Raw genomic sequence first — 21,133 nt, forward strand, 5'->3', positions numbered from 1 at the left:
CAAACAACCCCATTCACACGCTTGTGTTTGTGGAAGCTTGTAGAGATTTGCCAAGGGTGTAAACGTACCATCATATTAACAAAGTACGGCCCGCGTCAACTTCGTTAACCACTATGTGGCCCTTGGCTGCTAAAAGGTTGCCGACCGCTGCATTAAGAGAATGAAGTTTCCTGAACTTTAAAAGGTGTGCATTTAAGCATGTTGCTGTTAATATGAATAGTACAAACCTGTGAGGGGGCAGTGATGGCATCACATTTAGCCGGAGTGAGCGGGCCGTGGAACGGCGAGCTGCGCGCCGCCTCCAGCAGTGAGGAAAACATTATTCTGGAACACCATTCAACATCTCTAAATCACAGTTCAACATGATTCTACATAAGTTTCTAAATAATCAAGAAAAACCAAAGACCTGTAACACAGGGTTTTCTAGATCAGGACTAGGGATCCGGATCCGAAATGTATGGAATTATCCGGATCTGGATCCGGATCCGCGGATATTCCCATACATTTCGGATCCGTCGTGCAAACCCTAATCAGGACACAGGGACGTGATTTACTTTATGTCTAAATTTATACAATAAACTTTTTTCATTTTCATTTTTTTTTTTCACATCTAAATTATCAAATATTTTATAACTAAATTTTAGCCTGCTTTTAGTGTAGGTATACATAGCTACTCTACCCCACCCTTCATAACAATATTTTTTGTGAATAGGTATGGTAAAAATTGTAGTGGAACTTCTAATAGATGTATAGTGGGGCAGTGCTGTATGTAGATTAAGCCCACTAAAACACGCATAGACATTGCACAGACCACATTTTTGCAAGAATATTTCAAAACTTTTGACGAATTGACTATTACTAATATAATAATAATAAAAGAAATTATTTTAACAAGGGTATTTCCTCCTGCAATTTATCTGTAGGTATTAAATTTTATGAGTACTTTTTCATTTAAAATGACTTGCTTAGTTGAGTTAGTTGTTCCATTTCATTACAATGTAAATAAACATGATTATGACACCTATGTTAGTACCTAAGTCACATGGTACCTATTTCCTACATGTATATTGTATACTGTGGTAAGCGTCGTTTCTTCTTTATCTATAGAATACCTACTTCAGTTACCCCATAATGAGTACTAAGAACAGGTATAGGCATCACCGTACAATATTGTCTTTAGACTCCAAAAATACTTTATGAAATCGATTTGACACACTAACATTGAAACCTTTCGTGTCATCACCGTAAGACGTTCTGTCAAAATGTTAGGTAATTAATAACTAACCTTCTTTTGTTAATATTAACTTATATATTTCACTAAAACACTGTTTGAAGCTTGATTATTCATTTCCCAAACTTAATTGGTTAAGTAATATGAATAAAAAAGCAAATTTTATAAGAAAAAAATATTGGCGTTAAATCAATACTGCTTGTAACCGGGTAAACCCAGTGGCCGTCTAGATATTGCGCCAATTAAATACATTAACCGTCAAATCATTTAAAGGTATTTTATAAAAATAGTTACTTTATTATAATTAGAATAAAACCCTAAAATATAGGGCAAGGTCACGTGAGAATAAGTCCATTACCACATTACGTAAGGAAAAACTCAAGTTTAATCTAAAAATATCTCAATCACTGACTTAAACTTAATCCTGAGTTATTCTTAGACTTGTCACGAAATAAAAATAAAGGAAATTTTGTTACTTACATGTTTTAAAATCCTATATTCCCCGTTCAACACTCCACACCGCGCCTGACGCACAGTGCTAAAGGAAATGCAGGGGCGAAGCGAGCGCCATTGACGGAAGTTATGTAATCACGTGGAACCATTTTGACGTTTAGTCATGGATGCGTTCAATATTAATAAAAATAGTAATAGCCTAGATTAAATAATCTTACTAAATATAATATCTGAATAAATGAATAATAACGTAACATTTTAACACGAATATAAACTTCTGCAAAAATATTTTGAACACGTGTGATTTAATTGACAATTCTGACATCTGTCGGCGAGTAGCAGTACTACAGTTTCAGAAAGCCCGTGCTAGTCCACTAAACAACGCCATCTAGTTGCGAATCAAGTAACTTAATTTCAACAATTGTTTTTACTAGTTTTCCACTAAATAAATAATAAAATTGTAAATACAATGAAGTAGATATAGTTATTTTCACCACAGCCACACCAGCTCTCTTTATTCTTCAAAAACTGGTGAGAAAGTTGCATTTATCCAAAAGAGTGGCAAAGTAATTACCGCAAATTTTGAGTTATTTCCTCAAGCTGGCTGGTGGAATTGACTTTTAAATGATGATTTTAATTAAAACTAATTAGTAATATTTGGTAGTATGTTAAGATTAACTAAGAACATAAATGGATTCTTAAAAAAAATAAACATTACTTACGTTGACACAGTATATTTCTCTTATCAAAATTCAACATAATAATTGTACGAATCAAACACAATTAAATACAGAATACAAAATGTTTATATTGTTCTTTCGTAGTACCATCGTCCACACTGTTAACTGTACATTATACATCGGTGGACCTTATGCCACAGAATAAGTAATAGTATTATCATACACATAGAGAAATATAGTAAGACAAGAGTGCTCACTCCATACATCAGTTCAGACTATTAATTTCAGTGTCTACATCTAGCATCGAGTAGCGGAACTATCAGTACTGCTACTTGACAATAGATGTAGCACCGACCGGAAAGTCTTATCTCAACAGCATAAGACTTTCCGGTCGGTGCTACATCTATTGTCAAGTAGCAGTACTGATAGTTCCGCTACTCGATGCTAGATGCTAATAGTCTTTTTGGTACTAAAACTGATGTATAGAGTGAGCACTCTATGTATTTTTTTCTCTATGTCATACAGAACGGCCACGCACCGCCCCGCCCCGACTCGCATTACCTCGTCCCGCGCTCGCCCCGCGACTGCAATCTGACGGACTTCTGGCGTACTCTCAGTTCAGCGACTTACCCACACATACACAATGACGCGTGTACAGACGTGCCGTGCACACATATAAACGCAAATGATTTTTGATGTATGGCGTGTCCGCCCTGTACTTATGCCTTCTGTAATAAGGTCCACTGATGTCCAGTTAGGAGTGTTGTTTGTATCTAACATCTAGTCTATTTTTTTTTATTCGGTAGACTAAAATGACATTTCATAGTATGACACATGATGTTCATACTATGAAATGTCATTTTAGTCTACCGAATAAAACAATACACTTTAACTACATATATTGTATGTTCATGCGCGCTACATTTTCGTTCTTTATATTTTAAAACTAAATCTTATGTACAGAGGAGTTTGAATCCATTTTGTACGTAACGCACATACAAAAATACATGGGGGTCGTCCATTCATTACGTGCCAGAAGTTTTGCTACAGTGTGGGTGCACCTTAATTATTAGTCTCGTAATATAACGGACAATTTGGAAAGGTTTTTTAAAGTAATTACTACGTGGGGTGATGATGATGATTGGTAAAAACTATCCTCAGTCCTTCCCCGGGCTTCAAACTACCTCCAAACCAAATTTCATATATATTCGTTCAGCGGTTTAAGCGTGAAGAGGAACAGACAGACACAAAGTTACTTTCGCGTGATATTAGTAGGGATGGTGGTAATGTTCTAATGTTAGTATAAAATCTATTTGACAATCAGTCTTGTGGTAAGAGCTCAAATGCGCTTAAGTTTATATCACTTAGTTCTAGAATCTAAATAGATTTATATGTATTTATGTGGGAATGTTATGGCCTTGTACCGCCGTAGCCAAAATTACTGTGCCTTAGGCTGGAAACTGGTTTTTGCTGATTTTTAACTGATTACATGATCTCTAAGTGGTCCATTCTATATGTAGAGACCTACGTATAGACCGCAGGCCATGTGCAAATTTCGTCAGTCATCGCATCCCGGGCGGTAACTTCTGAAGTTAAGGGCGATGTGTAAGTGGCTGAGTCCTAGTAGACGTCAGCTGCCGCTCCGTTGGTGGGTTAAGGTAGGAAGTCAATTTCTGGCTCGCGGTCTAGTGTAGCATGTTTTGTGGTATAGTCATTTGTGTGGATGTGTGTGTGTGTGTGTGTGTGTGTGTTACACGATGAACAGGTCGTTTTCAGGCGTCTTGTTCTTCAGATATTTGAATATTTTCCTGTAATAAAAATAATAATTAGAGTCCGACTAAGCGAACGTTGCATTGCGTTGAACAGAACAAAGTGAGGGGGTGCCATTATATTATAAACGTCATATTTTCATAAAAAAACTTGATATTAACGATGACACTGGCACACTTTGTCACTGCAAATCTAACTCTAAATTTCAAGTCTAATGTTTAACATTTTTTCAGCTAATATTATAACCAACCAGATTAACCGGAACTCTATTTTCTACTTCTTCCGCTTGTAATATTAGTTGTAAAATTGTTGAGCAATACACTTTTCGTCAGTCGCGACACTCGTGACATCTAGTGTCAAGGAACGGGACTGATAGTTCCGCTACTCGACGCTAGATGTCGACTACTAGAATAATAAACGTTTCGGTAAGAAAATTGATGCACGGACTGAGTATACGCTTAGTTACTTCTCTACGATATGAGCTTGAGGTACAGATGGGGTTTGCAATCCGGATCCGAAATGTATGAAATTATCCGGATCCGGATCCGCGGATATTCCCATACTTTTCAGATCCGTCGTGCAAACCCTAGGTATGGGCATAGAGAAATATAATAATACAAGAGTGCTCACTCCATACATCAGTTCAGACTATTAATTGCAGTGTCTACATCTAGCATCGAGTAGCGGAACTATCAGTACTGCTACTTGACAATAGATGTAGCACCGACCGGAAAGTCTTATCTCAACAGCATAAGACTTTCCGGTCGGTGCTACATCTATTGTCAATTAGCAGTACTGTTAGTTCCGCTGCTCGACGCTAGATGTAGACACTGAAATTAATAGTCTAACTGATGTATGGAGTGAGCACTTTTATTTTACTATATTTCTCTATGGCCGTGCAAGCCCTAGGCGCGGGGCACAGTCGGTAGACACTGACCACACGGTGCGCGGCACGTGCCCCCAGTCCCGGGGCACGGGCGCGAGCGCGGCGTGCAGCTCGGCCCGGGCCGGGGCCCAGGCGGCCACCACGGCGCGCACCGCCACGTCGGCCGCCAGGGGGCGCGCGCCGCCGCGCTCGTCCTCGCACAGCTCGATGCGGAGCGTCACCTCCCATACGGAGCGGAGCGGGATATTTGCCACCTGCAGGTCAGTGTATTTTATTTTTATTTTTTATTTCATTAGCATACCCCGCAACGGAGCTAGCAAAACCGTAGCATATGACAGTTTTGTGTCAGGGTTGGCGATTCTGATGAACCATTTTGCTTTAACTTTGTTGTATGTAAGATTAATAAAATTGATCGAGAACCTTGTCGACCCTCTTCCGATATAACCCGGTTTAATTTACTGTCAAAATAATATAAATTAACAGGTCAATGTCAATATTAGATGCGTTTCAATGTATCTGTTATTTTGTTTATAAAATCACGTTTTTTTACGCATTTCTTTCAAATATTAACATGGAATTTTCACTGCTTGAAAATATTGGTGTGTTTGAAAACAAAGAAAAAATATTTTTTGTACTTTAACCCTGACGTACAACTGCTACAGATTTGCTAGCTCGGTTGCGAGGTATGTTCATTAGACACACCAACAGTACATAAACAGAGCAAGTAAAGTTACATAAGTACAGTAGACACGTATAATATTTATGCACCAATAACATTCAAGCAGTTTGAGGCTTTTACACTACTTTACTACTTCTTAACTAGATATAACTATACATTAATAGATTAAGTAAATAAAACATACAATAAAAAACTATAACTACCTTCATGTTCATACTATAAGCATTAAGTTTGTTTGAGCATTCTGCGCTTCAAATTTTGCATAGAAATACTAAATATGTCTGTTTCAAAGTTTTGTTCAAGTGATAGATTGTTCCATGTTACGTGCAATTCCGTACCTGTACCATAGAGAAAAAAATACATAGAGTGCTCACTCCATACATCAGTTTTAGTACCAAAAAGACTATTAGCATCTAGCATCGAGTAGCGGAACTATCAGTACTGCTACTTGACAATAGATGTCGCCACCGACCGGAATGTCTTATGCTGTTGAGATAAGACTTTCCGGTCGGTGCTACATCTATTGTCAAGTAGCAGTACTGATAGTTCCGCTACTCGATGCTAGATGTAGACACTGAAATTAATAGTCTGAACTGATGTATGGAGTGAGCACTCTATGTATTTTTTTCTCTATGCCTGTACGTACTATTTTATCCCTACATAGTATAAAACGAAGTCGCTTCCCGCCGTCTGTCGCTATGTATGCTTAGATCTTTTCACACCACCTATTCGGAAAATAGCTTTTTCTTCCCTGCTAGGAGGGATCAAAGTAACACTTTTCTCTTCTAATACACAATTTTTACATTTTTTTTTTGCTTAAATATTCTGTTTAAACATCAGATTGTGTCAACACTAAGATTTTTTCATTTTCCTCGTAGTTGATGTCAAAAGCAGTATGTGTCACACGGTATCAAAATTGTTTCGGCTTGGGCGTTAACACTTGAATCCCTCATTACGCTCAGGATTCAATGTACGCCCTTGACGGAAATATATCATTTTGATCCCTTGTAACACAAACTACTAAAACTACGCGACGGATTTTGATGCGGTTTTTTAAATAGATAGTGGTTCAGGAGGAAGGTTTACGTATAATTTGTTAACCCGTGCGAAGCTAGGTCGCTAGTAATATTATAAACTCAAAAAAATGTTAGTCTTAAGTTAGTTATAAGTAGCAGTACTGATAATTCCGCTACTTGACGCTAGATGCCGACTACGATAATAATAGTCGTTTTAGTAACAACACTGATGTATGGAGTGAGCACTCTATGTCTTCTTAATTCTCATTGCCCAAACGTACTATGAATGCTAAGTCATTTTTTTTTAAATAATTTATATATACTTGGTCAACCAGATCTTGACAGTAGAAAAAGGCGGCAAATTTGAAAAATGTAGGCGCGACGGGATATCGTTCCATAAAAAAATTTGAATTTCGCGCCTTTTTTACTGACAAGATTTGGTTGACCAGCTATAATTAGCGCTTGGCGTTTGGATCAGGGATGTTGCGGATGCAGATTTTTTGACATCCGCGGATGCGGATGCGGATGCGGATATTTAAAGGCTCACATCCGCGGATGCGGATGCGGATGCGGATGTCAAGATTAGGTACTTAGAAAACGTCAAATATTACATTTTTAGTAATTTTTTATTTAAAAAACCGAAACGTTTAGTATTTGAGCAAGAATATAGGTGCGTTATATTTAATAAACAGTAACTTCGCCGACTTTTCTGGATCTAGACGATTTCGTTATAGGTAATGACGAAATTACCTAACACTTACGCCGCCGCTAAGACGTTCCTGTACCGACTTGTTCGACATCCGCATCCGCATAAGCTCCGCATCGATTTTATGCGGATGCGGATGCGGATGTTGAAAATAATGCGGATGTTCCGCGGTTGCGGATGCGGATGCGGAGGTTCGCAACATCCCTGGTTTGGATTACCGTGCCATAGAGAAAAAAATACATAGAGTGCTCACTCCATACATCAGTTTTAGTACCAAAAAGACTATTAGCATCTAGCATCGATTAGCGGAACTATCAGTACTGCTACTTGACAATAGATGTAGCACCGACCGGAAAGTCTTATGCTGTTGAGATAAGACTTTCCGGTCGGTGCTACATCTATTGTCAAGTAGCAGTACTGATAGTTCCGCTACTCGATGCTAGATGTAGACACTGAAATTAATAGTCTGAACTGATGTATGGAGTGAGCACTCTTGTCTTACTATATTTCTCTATGACCGTACCTTGAGAGAGAGACAGCCATCTTCGGAGAGCGAGAAGGCGAGTGCGGCGCTCGCTTTCCGCATGCAGCGGCCCCAGTGCAGCGCCACCTATACACAAACAACATTTTATTATTCTAGTTATTCTAGTACATTTACCCGATTTATTTCAATTAGGTATAATGATTAATGACGTAGCAACGTGTATAAAGCGGGGTCCCATTGTTTCCCGTAAAGTTTTGTCATAATGTATTGTTAGTCATATTATCATTAGTCATAAAACTGAAACCGTCGTCAGTACCGAAACTTGTGACATCAGGCCCCTATTTCACCACGGTGACAGGTGCGACAATTGTCGACATCACTGTTACTGACGTCACAGGCCTCCATAGACTACGGTAACCGCTTACCATCCGACGGGCGGTGTGCTTGTTTGCCACCAACATATTAATTATAAAAAAAACTCCATTATATCGCCAATAAATAAGCACTTAATTTTGCGAAGCTAATGACAATTGTCACAAGAAACACGACAGTTGTCACGAAATTCCGACACAGAACTCATTTTCTGTCAAGAATTACCGAAAGTTCTATTAAATCGTGTAACAATTGTCATCATCATCATCATCATAAACTTCGAAAGAGAAATACCTGTTTTTTGCCGATATAATAAAGATTTTTTATATAATACAATGATGGTGGCAAACAGGAATACGGCCCGCCCGATGGTAAGCTGTAACCGTAGCCCATGGATGCCTGTGACGTCAGCAATAGTGACATTTGTCGAATTGTCCTGTCGCCGTGGTGAAATAGGGGCCTGGTGTCAAGTAGCGGTACTGATAGTTCCTCTACTTGACGTTAGATGTAGACTACGAAATAACTCGACTCTTTTTGGTAAGAAAACGGATGTATGGAGTTACCACTTTTTTTTTAAACTTATATTTCTCTATGATAATACTAATCCGAGCCACAACGTATTCAGACAGGATGTGCTGAACAATAGTAGTTTGTGTTACAAGGGATCAAAATGATATATTTCCGTCAAGGGCGTACATTGAATCCTGAATGAAGCGATGGATTCTAAAGTAGAATCCTGAGCGTAATGAGGGATTCAAGTGTTAATGCCCAAGACGAAATAATTTTGATACCGTGTGACACATACTGCTTTTCACATCAATTATGAGGAAAATAAAAAAAAATCTTAGTGTTGACACTACAATTTGATGCTTAAACAGATTATTTAAGCTAAAAAAATAATGTGCAAAAAAATGTAAAAATAGTGTGCTAAAACAGAAGTGTTACTTTGATCCCTCCTAGCAGGGAGGAAAAGTGCCACTATGATCCCTACTAGCAGGGAAGAAAAGGCTCTTTTCCGAATAGGCGGTGTGAAAAATACATAGTGCCTCCGATTTCATATGTGTGTCTGTGTGTGTGTATTAAAGTGCGTGTGTGTGTGTTAAAGTGTGTGTGTGTGTGTGTGTGTGTGTGTGTGTGTGTGTGCGCGCTCACCCGGGCGATAGCAGCGCAGCGGCGCAGCAGCGCGGGCACGGCGCCGGCGCGGGCGACGCCGCGCGCGCACACGCGCTGCAGCGCCCCCGCCGCCAGGCACAGGCACAGTGTGTGTGCGTGTGTGTGTGTGTGTGTGCGCTCACCCGGGCGATAGCAGCGCAGCGGCGCAGCAGCGCGGGCACGGCGCCGGCGCGGGCGACGCCGCGCGCGCACACGCGCTGCAGCGCCCCCGCCGCCAGGCACAGGCACAGTGTGTGTGCGTGTGTGTGTGTGTGTGTGCGCTCACCCGGGCGATAGCAGCGCAGCGGCGCAGCAGCGCGGGCACGGCGCCGGCGCGGGCGACGCCGCGCGCGCACACGCGCTGCAGCGCCCCCGCCGCCAGGCACAGGCACAGTGTGTGTGCGTGTGTGTGTGTGTGTGTGCGCTCACCCGGGCGATAGCAGCGCAGCGGCGCAGCAGCGCGGGCACGGCGCCGGCGCGGGCGACGCCGCGCGCGCACACGCGCTGCAGCGCCCCCGCCGCCAGGCACAGGCACAGTGTGTGTGCGTGTGTGTGTGTGTGTGTGCGCTCACCCGGGCGATAGCAGCGCAGCGGCGCAGCAGCGCGGGCACGGCGCCGGCGCGGGCGACGCCGCGCGCGCACACGCGCTGCAGCGCCCCCGCCGCCAGGCACAGGCACAGTGTGTGTGCGTGTGTGTGTGTGTGTGTGCGCTCACCCGGGCGATAGCAGCGCAGCGGCGCAGCAGCGCGGGCACGGCGCCGGCGCGGGCGACGCCGCGCGCGCACACGCGCTGCAGCGCCCCCGCCGCCAGGCACAGGCACAGTGTGTGTGCGTGTGTGTGTGTGTGTGTGCGCTCACCCGGGCGATAGCAGCGCAGCGGCGCAGCAGCGCGGGCACGGCGCCGGCGCGGGCGACGCCGCGCGCGCACACGCGCTGCAGCGCCCCCGCCGCCAGGCACAGGCACAGTGTGTGTGCGTGTGTGTGTGTGTGTGTGCGCTCACCCGGGCGATAGCAGCGCAGCGGCGCAGCAGCGCGGGCACGGCGCCGGCGCGGGCGACGCCGCGCGCGCACACGCGCTGCAGCGCCCCCGCCGCCAGGCACAGGCACAGTGTGTGTGCGTGTGTGTGTGTGTGTGTGCGCTCACCCGGGCGATAGCAGCGCAGCGGCGCAGCAGCGCGGGCACGGCGCCGGCGCGGGCGACGCCGCGCGCGCACACGCGCTGCAGCGCCCCCGCCGCCAGGCACAGGCACAGTGTGTGTGCGTGTGTGTGTGTGTGTGTGCGCTCACCCGGGCGATAGCAGCGCAGCGGCGCAGCAGCGCGGGCACGGCGCCGGCGCGGGCGACGCCGCGCGCGCACACGCGCTGCAGCGCCCCCGCCGCCAGGCACAGGCACAGTGTGTGTGCGTGTGTGTGTGTGTGTGTGCGCTCACCCGGGCGATAGCAGCGCAGCGGCGCAGCAGCGCGGGCACGGCGCCGGCGCGGGCGACGCCGCGCGCGCACACGCGCTGCAGCGCCCCCGCCGCCAGGCACAGGCACAGTGTGTGTGCGTGTGTGTGTGTGTGTGTGCGCTCACCCGGGCGATAGCAGCGCAGCGGCGCAGCAGCGCGGGCACGGCGCCGGCGCGGGCGACGCCGCGCGCGCACACGCGCTGCAGCGCCCCCGCCGCCAGGCACAGGCACAGTGTGTGTGCGTGTGTGTGTGTGTGTGTGCGCTCACCCGGGCGATAGCAGCGCAGCGGCGCAGCAGCGCGGGCACGGCGCCGGCGCGGGCGACGCCGCGCGCGCACACGCGCTGCAGCGCCCCCGCCGCCAGGCACAGGCACAGTGTGTGTGCGTGTGTGTGTGTGTGTGTGCGCTCACCCGGGCGATAGCAGCGCAGCGGCGCAGCAGCGCGGGCACGGCGCCGGCGCGGGCGACGCCGCGCGCGCACACGCGCTGCAGCGCCCCCGCCGCCAGGCACAGGCACAGTGTGTGTGCGTGTGTGTGTGTGTGTGTGCGCTCACCCGGGCGATAGCAGCGCAGCGGCGCAGCAGCGCGGGCACGGCGCCGGCGCGGGCGACGCCGCGCGCGCACACGCGCTGCAGCGCCCCCGCCGCCAGGCACAGGCACAGTGTGTGTGCGTGTGTGTGTGTGTGTGTGCGCTCACCCGGGCGATAGCAGCGCAGCGGCGCAGCAGCGCGGGCACGGCGCCGGCGCGGGCGACGCCGCGCGCGCACACGCGCTGCAGCGCCCCCGCCGCCAGGCACAGGCACAGTGTGTGTGCGTGTGTGTGTGTGTGTGTGCGCTCACCCGGGCGATAGCAGCGCAGCGGCGCAGCAGCGCGGGCACGGCGCCGGCGCGGGCGACGCCGCGCGCGCACACGCGCTGCAGCGCCCCCGCCGCCAGGCACAGGCACAGTGTGTGTGCGTGTGTGTGTGTGTGTGTGCGCTCACCCGGGCGATAGCAGCGCAGCGGCGCAGCAGCGCGGGCACGGCGCCGGCGCGGGCGACGCCGCGCGCGCACACGCGCTGCAGCGCCCCCGCCGCCAGGCACAGGCACAGTGTGTGTGCGTGTGTGTGTGTGTGTGTGCGCTCACCCGGGCGATAGCAGCGCAGCGGCGCAGCAGCGCGGGCACGGCGCCGGCGCGGGCGACGCCGCGCGCGCACACGCGCTGCAGCGCCCCCGCCGCCAGGCACAGGCACAGTGTGTGTGCGTGTGTGTGTGTGTGTGTGCGCTCACCCGGGCGATAGCAGCGCAGCGGCGCAGCAGCGCGGGCACGGCGCCGGCGCGGGCGACGCCGCGCGCGCACACGCGCTGCAGCGCCCCCGCCGCCAGGCACAGGCACAGTGTGTGTGCGTGTGTGTGTGTGTGTGTGCGCTCACCCGGGCGATAGCAGCGCAGCGGCGCAGCAGCGCGGGCACGGCGCCGGCGCGGGCGACGCCGCGCGCGCACACGCGCTGCAGCGCCCCCGCCGCCAGGCACAGGCACAGTGTGTGTGCGTGTGTGTGTGTGTGTGTGCGCTCACCCGGGCGATAGCAGCGCAGCGGCGCAGCAGCGCGGGCACGGCGCCGGCGCGGGCGACGCCGCGCGCGCACACGCGCTGCAGCGCCCCCGCCGCCAGGCACAGGCACAGTGTGTGTGCGTGTGTGTGTGTGTGTGTGCGCTCACCCGGGCGATAGCAGCGCAGCGGCGCAGCAGCGCGGGCACGGCGCCGGCGCGGGCGACGCCGCGCGCGCACACGCGCTGCAGCGCCCCCGCCGCCAGGCACAGGCACAGTGTGTGTGCGTGTGTGTGTGTGTGTGTGCGCTCACCCGGGCGATAGCAGCGCAGCGGCGCAGCAGCGCGGGCACGGCGCCGGCGCGGGCGACGCCGCGCGCGCACACGCGCTGCAGCGCCCCCGCCGCCAGGCACAGGCACAGTGTGTGTGCGTGTGTGTGTGTGTGTGTGCGCTCACCCGGGCGATAGCAGCGCAGCGGCGCAGCAGCGCGGGCACGGCGCCGGCGCGGGCGACGCCGCGCGCGCACACGCGCTGCAGCGCCCCCGCCGCCAGGCACAGGCACAGTGTGTGTGCGTGTGTGTGTGTGTGTGTGCGCTCACCCGGGCGATAGCAGCGCAGCGGCGCAGCAGCGCGGGCACGGCGCCGGCGCGGGCGACGCCGCGCGCGCACACGCGCTGCAGCGCCCCCGCCGCCAGGCACAGGCACAGTGTGTGTGCGTGTGTGTGTGTGTGTGTGCGCTCACCCGGGCGATAGCAGCGCAGCGGCGCAGCAGCGCGGGCACGGCGCCGGCGCGGGCGACGCCGCGCGCGCACACGCGCTGCAGCGCCCCCGCCGCCAGGCACAGGCACAGTGTGTGTGCGTGTGTGTGTGTGTGTGTGCGCTCACCCGGGCGATAGCAGCGCAGCGGCGCAGCAGCGCGGGCACGGCGCCGGCGCGGGCGACGCCGCGCGCGCACACGCGCTGCAGCGCCCCCGCCGCCAGGCACAGGCACAGTGTGTGTGCGTGTGTGTGTGTGTGTGTGCGCTCACCCGGGCGATAGCAGCGCAGCGGCGCAGCAGCGCGGGCACGGCGCCGGCGCGGGCGACGCCGCGCGCGCACACGCGCTGCAGCGCCCCCGCCGCCAGGCACAGGCACAGCGCCGCCACCGGCTCTGCGCGCTCTGACAACAAACATTAAGATAAAGATAAAAGATAGTTTATTCAAGTAGGCATAATTACAATGCGCTTATGAACGTCAAATAAAGCTACACCGGCTCCAACCCTACACCTCTGCCCCGAGAAGATTTAAATCCCCCCTCAATTGGAGGAGGGTATCCCATTATGGGACCGGCTACAAACTCGGCGGGACACATCTTTTCAAAAATAATTACATCTTATAATTAATATATAATAATCTTATAATTAGAATAACATCAAAAACCGGCCAAGTGCGAGTCGGACTCGCGCACGGGTTCCGCACCATCAACAAAAAATAGAGCAAAACAAGCAAAACGGTCACCCATCCAAGTACTGACCGCGCCCGACTTTGCTTAACTTCGGTCAAAAATCACGTTTGTTGTATGGGAGCCCCATTTAAATCTTTATTTTATTCTGTTTTTAGTATTTGTTGTTATAGCGGCAATGGAAATACATCATCTGTGAAAATTTCAACTGTCTAGCTATCACGGTTCGTGAGGTACAGCCTGGTGACAGACGGACGGACGGACGGACGGACGGACAGCGGAGTCTTAGTAATAGGGTCCCGTTTTTACCCTTTGGGTACGGAACCCTAAAAACAGTACCAAGAAGTACACAGAATACGTGTTACAAGACAAACACATGCAGTTATGGTGTGAGGCACTAGATTGAGCCCCACAAACGCGATGTCACGTCCAAAATGACAATTAAAATTCAAGTCTAAAGTACCTCCGTAATGATGATGAGTAACCATTTGTATTATCTGACTGTTTGTGTTCTAAATCAATTTAAAAAAACATCCCTCTAAGACCCCCCCCCCCACCCCTACGGTTCACGTAGTATAAGTACGTTCCTTTACCTTGGTCGACGGTGGCATGTTGTACGGTCACTAGTCTGACGGGGGTATCGGCCCGCACTAGCCCTCTAGTGTTGTTAGTCGCTCGGTGTTCTAGTCGTATCACTAGTCGTAGTCGCTAGTATAAGTGTATCCTACCTTGGTCGACGGTGGCATGTTGTACGGTCACTAGTCTGACGGGGGTATCGGCCCGCACTAGCCCTCTAGTGTTGTTAGTCGCTCGGTGTTCTAGTCGTATCACTAGTCGTAGTCGCTAGTATAAGTGTATCCTACCTTGGTCGACGGTGGCATGTTGTACGGTCACTAGTCTGACGGGGGTATCGGCCCGCACTAGCCCTCTAGTGTTGTTAGTCGCTCGGTGTTCTAGTCGTATCACTAGTCGTAGTCGCTAGTATAAGTGTATCCTACCTTGGTCGACGGTGGCATGTTGTACGGTCACTAGTCTGACGGGGGTATCGGCCCGCACTAGCCCTCTAGTGTTGTTAGTCGCTCGGTGTTCTAGTCGTATCACTAGTCGTAGTCGCTAGTATAAGTGTATCCTACCTTGGTCGACGGTGGCATGTTGTACGGTCACTAGTCTGACGGGGGTATCGGCCCGCACTAGCCCTCTAGTGTTGTTAGTCGCTCGGTGTTCTAGTCGTATCACTAGTCGTAGTCGCTAGTATAAGTGTATCCTACCTTGGTCGACGGTGGCATGTTGTACGGTCACTAGTCTGACGGGGGTATCGGCCCGCACTAGCCCTCTAGTGTTGTTAGTCGCTCGGTGTTCTAGTCGTATCACTAGTCGTAGTCGCTAGTATAAGTGTATCCTACCTTGGTCGACGGTGGCATGTTGTACGGTCACTAGTCTGACGGGGGTATCGGCCCGCACTAGCCCTCTAGTGTTGTTAGTCGCTCGGTGTTCTAGTCGTATCACTAGTCGTAGTCGCTAGTATAAGTGTATCCTACCTTGGTCGACGGTGGCATGTTGTACGGTCACTAGTCTGACGGGGGTATCGGCCCGCACTAGCACTCTAGTGTTGTTAGTCGCTCGGTGTTCTAGTCGTAGTCGCTAGTACAAGTGTATCCTACCTTGGTCGACGGTGGCATGTTGTACGGTCACTAGTCTGACGGGGGTATCGGCCCGCACTAGCACTCTAGTGTTGTTAGTCGCTCGGTGTTCTAGTCGTATCACTAGTCGTAGTCGCTAGTACAAGTGTATCCTACCTTGGTCGACGGTGGCATGTTGTACGGTCACTAGTCTGACGGGGGTATCGGCCCGCACTAGCACTCTAGTGTTGTTAGTCGCTCGGTGTTCTAGTCGTATCACTAGTCGTAGTCGCGCGCGCAGCAGCCGGAACGACCACGTGTCGGCCGCGCGGGACTCCCACTCGCATTCGTAGGTGCTACAATTTGAAATAGAATTGTGAAATGAGCTCTTAAGGGGCCCACAGATTACCATTTCTCCGAACGATATCGGCCTGTCAGTTGTTCGGAACTGTCGCCTTTTGCGTTTAACTGACAGGCCGATATGCGATCTATCAGGCGATATGATATATATCCGGCGAACTGGTAATCTGTGGGCACCTTTACAGATCTAAAATCATCCGTATTTTAATAAGTAATTTAGTTCAAACCTAGCGAATCATTCTATTTGTAACACAAGATACAAAAGTGTAACGTTTCTTTACAGAAAATGAAACGAAAGATAGGAATCCATTTGTTAATCTTGAGGTCAAGGCTTGGTCTGAGTCTAGTTATTAATATTTTTTTACATGGATTTGCTCTGTCAGCGGTCGGCAACCTTTTAGCAGCCAAGGGCCACATAGTAGTTAACGAAGTTGACGCGGGCCGCACTTTGTTAATATTAATGACTTTATCAGACATTATCGTTTGTCAATATTACATACAAAATAGCCAGGGAGGCTCGCGGGCCGCAAGTGACATGTTCACGGGCCGCAGGTTGCCGACCGCTGCTCTAAGTCAACACCATGCGACATGAAACTGCTGAAGAGGACCATGAGATAGCACGGACCACAGACAACACATCCTCTGGACTGAGCATAGTAACGCTACCCCCTCTGCCACAAATATACGGTAGTTTTACTCCATCTTCGAGTCAAAGTGTCTTTGTGTGACGTCCGTGTCTTTGAACGGACCAATCACGGCACGGGACTCGCTCACCTCGTCCCCCGCACCCCAGTATTTTTGGCAGCATCGGTTTCATAAAATAATAGGGATGATGACATATGTTGAATTTTATAACAAAATCTAGTAAAATAGATAGCAAACGAGCAATTTATCACAATAATGTGGATATTAAAATAAAATATTGAAAAATTACAAAAATACAGGACCTGAAAGTTTCAAAATTTAAGTTTTTTTAACTTCCAAAAACGATAAAAGTAAGGGTACCATTCGATTCCTTACATTTCATCCAAAAAAATATTGTATAGCAACTATATACATAAACGCAATATTTCACCGACAAAAACGCAATTTTCTTGTTTTGTCCATACTACAAGATGGGCGATGACGTCACAGCCTTTGGCCGTTTTGTATAGGGTGTTACGCAAGTGAAGTGGGACTGTCGGCCTTTGACTACAATTTCTGACTTTTGTGTTACTTTAATGCAATGGGTCCCATATAGACATTTGATCCTAAAAACAAACCCGATCGATTGATACCATAAAAAAAAATTAGTCATGTAGCCTATTGCGCTAAACTCCGTCTAGATGATTCCTAGTGTATGGCCCGGACTTACCCCATGAAGGGCAGCACGTCGATCTTGGCCACCACGTTGACGCCCGACTCCTGCTCGGAGACCAGGTTCTTGGAGCTCGCCTCGTGGAGCAGCTCCGGACGCCAGTCCGACACTACCGACCAAAGATAAAAAAGATAAAGATAAAACATTTATTTACGATACAAGTGCGGAAAAGAGGAAATTCGAAACGAGTGGGGCTACTTTTCCGCACTAGTGCGTAAAATAGCACTTTTCGTGCGTATGTCGAAACTTTAAAGTGCCATATGTACTGTAAAACATTGTTCGATACACGTGCGAATAGGTAATTCGCAACTCGTGTCGATTTAAACACTCCCTTCGGTCGTGTTTTAATTTATCGCCACTCGTTTCGAATTTCCTCTTTTTCGCACTTGTATCGAAAATAACTATTATTGCACAGAAAGAAAACAGCAGTGATAACAACACGAGTTTCTGGTAAGAGTTGTGCATAACCATAGAGAAATATAATAAGACAAGAGTGCTCACTCCATACATCAGTTCAGACTATTAATTTCAGTGTCGACGTCTAGCATCGAGTAGCGGAACTATCAGTACTGCTACTTGACAATAGATGTAGCACCGACCGGAAAGTCTTATGCTGTTGAGATAAGACTTTCCTGTCGGTGCTACATCTATTGTCAAGTAGCAGTACTGATAGTTCCGCTACTCGATGCTAGATGCTAATAGTCTTTTTGGTACTAAAACTGATGTATGGAGTGAGCACTCTATGTATTTTTTTCTCTATGGCATAACTAACTAGACATTCAGAGATTCCAGGAGTCCCCGCACTAGGCTAGGCCTGTGTCGCGGGAGACCATGTACATTGTATGTCATCATAGAGAAATATAGTAAGACAAGAGTGCTCACTCCATACATCAGTTAGACTATTAATTTCAGTGTCTACATCTAGCATCGAGTAGCGGAACTATCAGTACTGCACCGACCGGAAAGTCTTATCTCAACAGCATAAGACTTTCCGGTCGGTGCTACATCTATTGTCAAGTAGCAGTACTGATAGTTCCGCTACTCGATGCTAGATGCTAATAGTCTTTTTGGTACTAAAACTGATGTATGGAGTGAGCACTCTATGTATTTTTTTCTCTATGATGTCATGCAGAATTTCAAGTAGAGGCGGATTGTCAAAGTACATTATGTAGCCACAGTACACTGCCATCTTTTGACAAAAGATTAAAACTGTTAGAAACGCCATACATCAGTTTCTTACAAAAATTCTAACGTCAAGTAGTGGAACTGTCAGTACCGCTACTTGACACCAGATGTCACAAGTGTCGCTACTGACGAAAAATGTACTACTTATACAAGTTACAACCTTACAACTAATATTATAAGCAGATGAAAATAGAGTTCCGGTGCATCCGGTTATAATATTAGCTTAAAATTGTCGAGCATTAGAGTTTTACTTTGCCGCGACATCTATTGTCAACTAGCAGAACTGATAATGTCCGCTACTTAACGCTTGATGTCGACTACGAAATAACGCATTTTGGTAAGAAAACTCATGTATGGAGTTACCACTCTTTCTTTACTTATATTTCTCCATAGACTAGGAATCCTCTAGACGGAGTATAGAGCAATTATTTCATGAAACCGATGCTGCCAAAAATACGGGGGTGCGGAGGGACGAGATGAGCGAATCCCGTGCCGTGATTGGTCCGTTCAAAGACACGGACCAATCACGGCACGGGATTGACTCGAAGATGGAGTAAAACTACCGTATATGTGGCAGAGGGGGTAGCGTTACTATGCTCAGTCTAGAGGATGTCTTGTCTGTGTATTTCTCTATGCTTTTAGTGCATGGGCAAAAAGTTCCGAGTCGGTGCGTGTGGGGAGGCCCTTACCTCTGCTGCAGCGCGAGTCGGTTGCCGACGCGGACGCCACGCTGCGCGCGCATGCGTACAGCTGCGCCACCGTCACCGACGAATCTGCTGCATATTACAAACATTTATTGACACACTTCACTACATAATATAAAACAAAGTCGCTTCCCGCTGTTTGTCCTTGCATGCTTAGATCTTTAAAACTCCGGATTTTGATGCGGTTTTTTTTAATAGATAGAGTGATTCAAGAGGAAGGTTTATGTATAATTTGTTAACCCGTGCGAAGCCGGGGCGGGTCGCTAGTATAATATATCCGCACAAACCTCTGCTAGACTGACTGCTTTCTATGATCTCTTTCCCTTTAGACTGGTTTCGCTGTCTCCGGGACACCTTGGTACTGTTGGACACCTTCTGGACCTTCAGGGCGGGCTTCGGGGTTACCTACATACAAGTACATAAGCATAGAGAAAAAAATACATAGAGTGCTCACTCCATACATCACTTTTAGTACCAAAAAGACTATTAGCATCTAGCATCGAGTAGCGGAACTATCAGTACTGCTACTTGACAATAGATGTAGCACCGATCGGAAAGTCTTATGCTGTTGAGATAAGACTTTCCGGTCGGTGCTACATCTATTGTCAAGTAGCAGTACTGATAGTTCCGCTACTCGATGCTAGATGTAGACACTGAAATTAATAGTCTGAACTGATGTATGGAGTGAGCACTCTATGTATTTTTTTCTCTATGACATAAGTTAATTATATATAGTGTGTCAAAGGACTGTCTCATTTCAAACATAGACAGAGATAATCATATTATCTTTGTCTTACACTAGTACTAGCACCCAAAAGAAAAGGATGAGTATAGTTTTTTTGGTTCTTATTTACTGACAAACTGACTGTGACCAACTATAGTAATGAGGAACTTCAACGGGAGCACTCGTGCGCGGACTGATGCAGGTCAACCAACCGTGGGACCAACGAGGGCTCCCATTGGAGCTGCTCGCTAGAGCGAAACATCTCGAGCGATCTTCGACTTCAAAATACGTGAGTGACCCGTTTTAACATATTTAATGTCTATGTGTCACGGAAGTCTTGTTAAGTTAATGAGGTTAAAACCCACAGATTATATATTATTCTGGATATGGCATATATACTCTGGCAAGCCAACATTGTCAGTAGAAAATGCGGCAAGATTGAAGAATGAAGGCGCGAAGGATAGATCTCCCATACAAATAAGGAATTTTGCACCTTTTTCTACTGACAAAGTTGCCTTGCCAGAGTATAATATGTTTAATGACAACATAAATTGTGTTAATTTTTCTAATATTTCTTGTATCCTATGTCGTGTCAGGTAGTATCTCACCTTCGGGCCTTTAGCGGCGACATGTCCCCTCTTCCGGCCGTGCTCCGAGTCGTGTACAGACGACAGGTCCGAGTCCAGCACGACCGACGAGTACGGCTCGTCCAGCTTGAAGATGACACGAACAGGCGACCGGGGCAGCGCGACCACTAGTGTTACAGTTAGTCGTGTACAGGCGACAGCGGGTATCTCACCTCCGGGCCTTTAGCGGCGACATGTCCCCTCTTCCGGCCGTGCTCCGAGTCGTGTACAGACGACAGGTCCGAGTCCAGCACGACCGACGAGTACGGCTCGTCCAGCTTGAAGATGACACGAACAGGCGACCGGGGCAGCGCGACCACTAGTGTTACAGTTAGTCGTGTACAGGCGACAGCGGGTATCTCACCTCCGGGCCTTTAGCGGCGACATGTCCTCTCTTCCGGCCGTGCTCCGAGTCGTGTACAGACGACAGGTCCGAGTCCAGCACGACCGACGAGTACGGCTCGTCCAGCTTGAAGATGACACGAACAGGCGACCGGGGCAGCGCGACCACTAGTGTTACAGTTAGTCGTGTACAGGCGACAGCGGGTATCTCACCTCCGGGCCTTTAGCGGCGACATGTCCTCTCTTCCGGCCGTGCTCCGAGTCGTGTACAGACGACAGGTCCGAGTCCAGCACGACCGACGAGTACGGCTCGTCCAGCTTGAAGATGACACGAACAGGCGACCGGGGCAGCGCGACCACTAGTGTTACA

General features: G+C 48.6%; 2 protein-coding genes across 2 annotated transcripts in view; both read right to left on the minus strand.

Moving 5' to 3' along the window:
* The window catches only part of LOC134659689 (phosphate carrier protein, mitochondrial), a 35,174-nt gene extending 33,400 nt beyond the window's left edge, over positions 1-1,774 (minus strand). Inside the window, exons 1-2 of the mRNA XM_063515376.1 lie at positions 1,712-1,774; positions 228-324 (exon numbers count right to left, since the gene is read on the minus strand). Coding sequence (XP_063371446.1) covers positions 228-320 — 93 coding nt within the window. The 5' untranslated portion in view covers positions 321-324; positions 1,712-1,774. The remainder of the gene's footprint in view (positions 1-227; positions 325-1,711) is intronic.
* Positions 1,775-4,114: 2,340 nt separating this feature from the next.
* The window catches only part of LOC134659851 (uncharacterized), a 35,615-nt gene continuing 18,596 nt past the window's right edge, over positions 4,115-21,133 (minus strand). The window contains exons 18-29 of the mRNA XM_063515559.1: positions 20,977-21,081; positions 20,786-20,890; positions 20,595-20,699; positions 20,404-20,508; positions 19,359-19,476; positions 19,057-19,140; positions 17,180-17,291; positions 15,643-15,821; positions 13,434-13,564; positions 7,945-8,031; positions 5,072-5,274; positions 4,115-4,172 (exon numbers count right to left, since the gene is read on the minus strand). Coding sequence (XP_063371629.1) covers positions 4,115-4,172; positions 5,072-5,274; positions 7,945-8,031; positions 13,434-13,564; positions 15,643-15,821; positions 17,180-17,291; positions 19,057-19,140; positions 19,359-19,476; positions 20,404-20,508; positions 20,595-20,699; positions 20,786-20,890; positions 20,977-21,081 — 1,392 coding nt within the window. The remainder of the gene's footprint in view (positions 4,173-5,071; positions 5,275-7,944; positions 8,032-13,433; positions 13,565-15,642; positions 15,822-17,179; positions 17,292-19,056; positions 19,141-19,358; positions 19,477-20,403; positions 20,509-20,594; positions 20,700-20,785; positions 20,891-20,976; positions 21,082-21,133) is intronic.

The sequence above is a fragment of the Cydia amplana genome, chromosome 25 (genome assembly GCF_948474715.1).
Source record: "Cydia amplana chromosome 25, ilCydAmpl1.1, whole genome shotgun sequence".
Classification (NCBI taxonomy): domain Eukaryota; kingdom Metazoa; phylum Arthropoda; class Insecta; order Lepidoptera; family Tortricidae; genus Cydia; species Cydia amplana.